We start from the raw sequence: 3,193 nt of genomic DNA, 5'->3' as shown, positions 1-3,193 counted from the left end.
CTACGTGCATCGGTTTCGTGGGAGTCTTCCATGGACCGGCGGGATGTCCGGAACTGCCTATTTTATGAGCCCGGAACCCCAGAAGTACGGTTTAGAGCTCAGCCTGTAGCCATTATAAAAAGGAAAATCAAGAACGACAGTTTTATAGTTTTACAAATATCTGGAAAAATGATGTATTCTGGCAGTGTGTACATTTTCATCACGAAATACTTTTAGCATGTGATACACAAAAATGACAAACACTGATAAACTTTGGTGGTTTGAAAATTACTACCTCCGTTTTATAGAACAAGGCCTATTTTTTTTTTAAAAATAGTCAAGCTAAGTAAAGTTTGACTAATCTTTTAAAATAAACTATCAAGAACCACAATAATATGTAGATATCATATAAATATATATTTCATGATGAGTCTAACGGTGTTAAGTTTGGATTGTAGTGCATATTAACATTTTTCCTAAAAACTTTGTTATTTAAACAATATATAAACCTTATTCTTTTAAACGGAGTTAGTGGCATTATTGACTAGTCTCATACCTATTACACTTTTGTCATTTCCGTACATCCCGGAATACAGAGTTTTTCGCTTTGATTTTTTTACATGATGGTAGAATACATCATTCAATTGTTTTTAAAAATTGTAATACCTTTTTGAAATTTTCGCAAAAATAGGGATCCCTGTCCCCTAAGCTAGCACACAAACGCCGCAGTCCCCGGAACACCTCATACACTCCATCTAGTCCTGTCCAGCTTATTCTATCATATATACAGTACATTTCATCAGTGTACTTCACTAGTGCAGTGCTCTAGTTAGTTTCTACTCTCTAGTATAACGAACGAGAGGACATACCATCGGTTAGCTAGTGATCTATGATGGCGAAGGCCATCGTCGCGGAGGCCATGGCGCGGCAGGCGGTGTCATTCGTCCTCGGCGCTGCCACGGCGCTCACCCTTGTCTTGCTCGTCCAGTACCGGGCACCGGCGGAGGGGCTCAGCCGCGCCTGGACGCACGGACAGATTTCCGGCCGGAGATCGTCGGACGAGCAGTACCACCGCCGCAACGATACGGCTCATACTGTTCATCACGCGCCGTCGGTTGCAGTAGCAGGAGAAGATCATCACCTTCATCAGGCTGACACCACACTGAAGGTCAATTCTTCTTTTGCTACTGCTACTACTCATGCTGCTGTCGTTCCTAGTGATCTTGTTTCAATTAAGCAGAGAGCACCAAGAAGAGGTTAGTTAAACTTAAATTACGAGTTTGATTCATTTTTCAATCAAATGATCTGTTTTTCCATGAGCAAATTCAGGGTTCTGTCTACTTGTACTACCAACTATATTTGACCAACTACGTACTCCTTATTTCAACCAAACAGAGTAGTCATATATTGTCAATTTGCCACTGAATTTAACTAACCAAACTTCTTTGTTGATCAAACTTCTTTGTAAGAGTCAGTCAAATTAATGTTGTTGTTAGTTGGAGATCATCAATTTGTCGTAGACTTAACAGCAAACCCAGAAAGAAGTAAAACTGCTGACTGATCATGCATTCGTATCATTTCAATCAGGGCACGGAGGGGGCGGAGGAGTTCCATGGGCTGGCGGCGGCGGTGTCGCGGGCCGCGACGGACGACCGCACCGTGATCATCACGTGCGTGAACCAAGCTTGGGTAGCGCCAGGCTCGCTGCTGGACCTCTTCCTGGAGAGCTTCCGCATCGGGGACGGCACGGCCCGGCTCCTCCCGCACGTCCTGGTGGTGACCATGGACCCGGCCGCCCACGCGCGCTGCCTGGCCGTGCACCGCCACTGCTACCAGCACGCCATCCCCGGCATCAACCCCGACTTCTTCGGCCCCGAAGAGTGGCTGGATCTGGTGTGGAGCAAGCTGAAGCTCCAACGCCGCATCCTGGAGCTCGGCTACGGCTTCCTCTTCACCGACGTCGACGTGATGTGGCTACGCGACCCGTTCAAGCACGTGACGGCCTACGCCGACATGACCATCTCCTCCGACAACTACTTTGGGGACCCCGACAACATCGACAACCTGCCCAACACCGGCTTCTTCCACATGAAACCGAACCGGCGGACGATCGCCATGACGAAGCTGTGGCACGAGTCCAGGGGAAGCTACCCGGGCATGAACGAGCAGCCGGTGTTCAACGCGATCAAGGCGCGGCTGGTGGCGGAGCTCGGGGTCCGGCTGCGGTACCTGGATCCGGAGCACATGGGCGGGTTCTGTAGTCATGGCAAGGATCTGGGGAAGATTGTGACCATGCACGCGAACTGCTGTGTGGGGTTGAGCAAGAAGATGAGGGATCTGAGGGGGGTTCTTGATGACTGGAGGAACTATACCATGTTGCCGTCCTGGGAGAAGCACCGGGCCAAGTGGACCGTGCCCGGCGCCTGCATCAAGTGAACTTGCATGGAAGCTTCTTGTTCCTTAGCTGCTGCCGATCTATCGGCTTGATCTAGTATCATTTTCTTCCAAGTTTATATGACCGGGGATTAAGTGTGATATGTTGTATACTGGAATAAAAAAAACTGTACTTATTTCGTAAGACTTGTTGTGTTTGGAAGAAACATAAGGGGTGTGAAGTCTGTCAGTGAGATCGGATTGGAATCCACCATGTCAGCCCACAACTTCCTTCTTGATGGGGTCAGCTTTACAACTAATTTGTCGAGAAAACGTTCCAATTTTACTGATAAAAAAACAAAATTTATTGATAGACACATTCGTTTATACCACCTGGATCAGCCTACGTTTTTTTCTTGAAAGGAGATCAGCCTACATTTCACACTAAACAGATAGAGCATCTAAATCTTACAAGATATACAGTAAAAAATTAACTTAAAAAACAGTATAAAAATTCAATCTCTTTTGTAGTCTTGAATACTGCAACATATATTTCAAAACTTAATTGTTCTTAACAACCGATTCCAAGCACCATTATGGTGATCAACATGAATAAATTACATCATAACTATTTGCTCTTTCTTATAGCAGTTGAATCCTGCTAATGTAAGGTAAGTTAGGTAGATTACTAGGGATGTGATTCTAATTCCCCCCGATCGACTGATCTAGCGGACACCGCTGCATCCTCCATGACGCACGTGTACGTGTGGCTACACCTTGCGCAATAGTGTACCCGCGTCAGCCCCTCGGGGCCATTCCCCCCAGTCATATAGTTTATCCT

At 46.3% G+C, this 3,193-nt stretch overlaps 1 protein-coding gene across 2 annotated transcripts; it reads left to right on the top strand.

Moving 5' to 3' along the window:
* Positions 1 to 782: 782 nt before the first annotated feature.
* On the top strand, positions 783 to 2,547 carry LOC127341243 (uncharacterized protein At4g15970-like). Of its 2 annotated transcripts, none has more exons than XM_051367038.2 (2): positions 783 to 1,147; positions 1,567 to 2,547. In XM_051367038.2, the coding sequence occupies exons 1-2, from the start codon at positions 869 to 871 to the stop codon at positions 2,413 to 2,415; spliced, it is 1,128 nt and encodes a 375-aa protein (XP_051222998.1). In that variant the 5' UTR covers positions 783 to 868; the 3' UTR covers positions 2,416 to 2,547. The 2 variants fall into 2 exon arrangements, with proteins under 2 accessions (XP_051222998.1, XP_051222999.1); XM_051367039.2 differs by having other exon boundaries at positions 1,038 to 1,235; positions 1,567 to 2,546.
* Positions 2,548 to 3,193: the final 646 nt, after the last annotated feature.

The sequence above is a fragment of the Lolium perenne genome, chromosome 3 (assembly GCF_019359855.2).
Source record: "Lolium perenne isolate Kyuss_39 chromosome 3, Kyuss_2.0, whole genome shotgun sequence".
In the NCBI taxonomy this organism is placed as follows: domain Eukaryota; kingdom Viridiplantae; phylum Streptophyta; class Magnoliopsida; order Poales; family Poaceae; genus Lolium; species Lolium perenne.
This window is presented reverse-complemented; position numbering and strand designations above follow the sequence as displayed.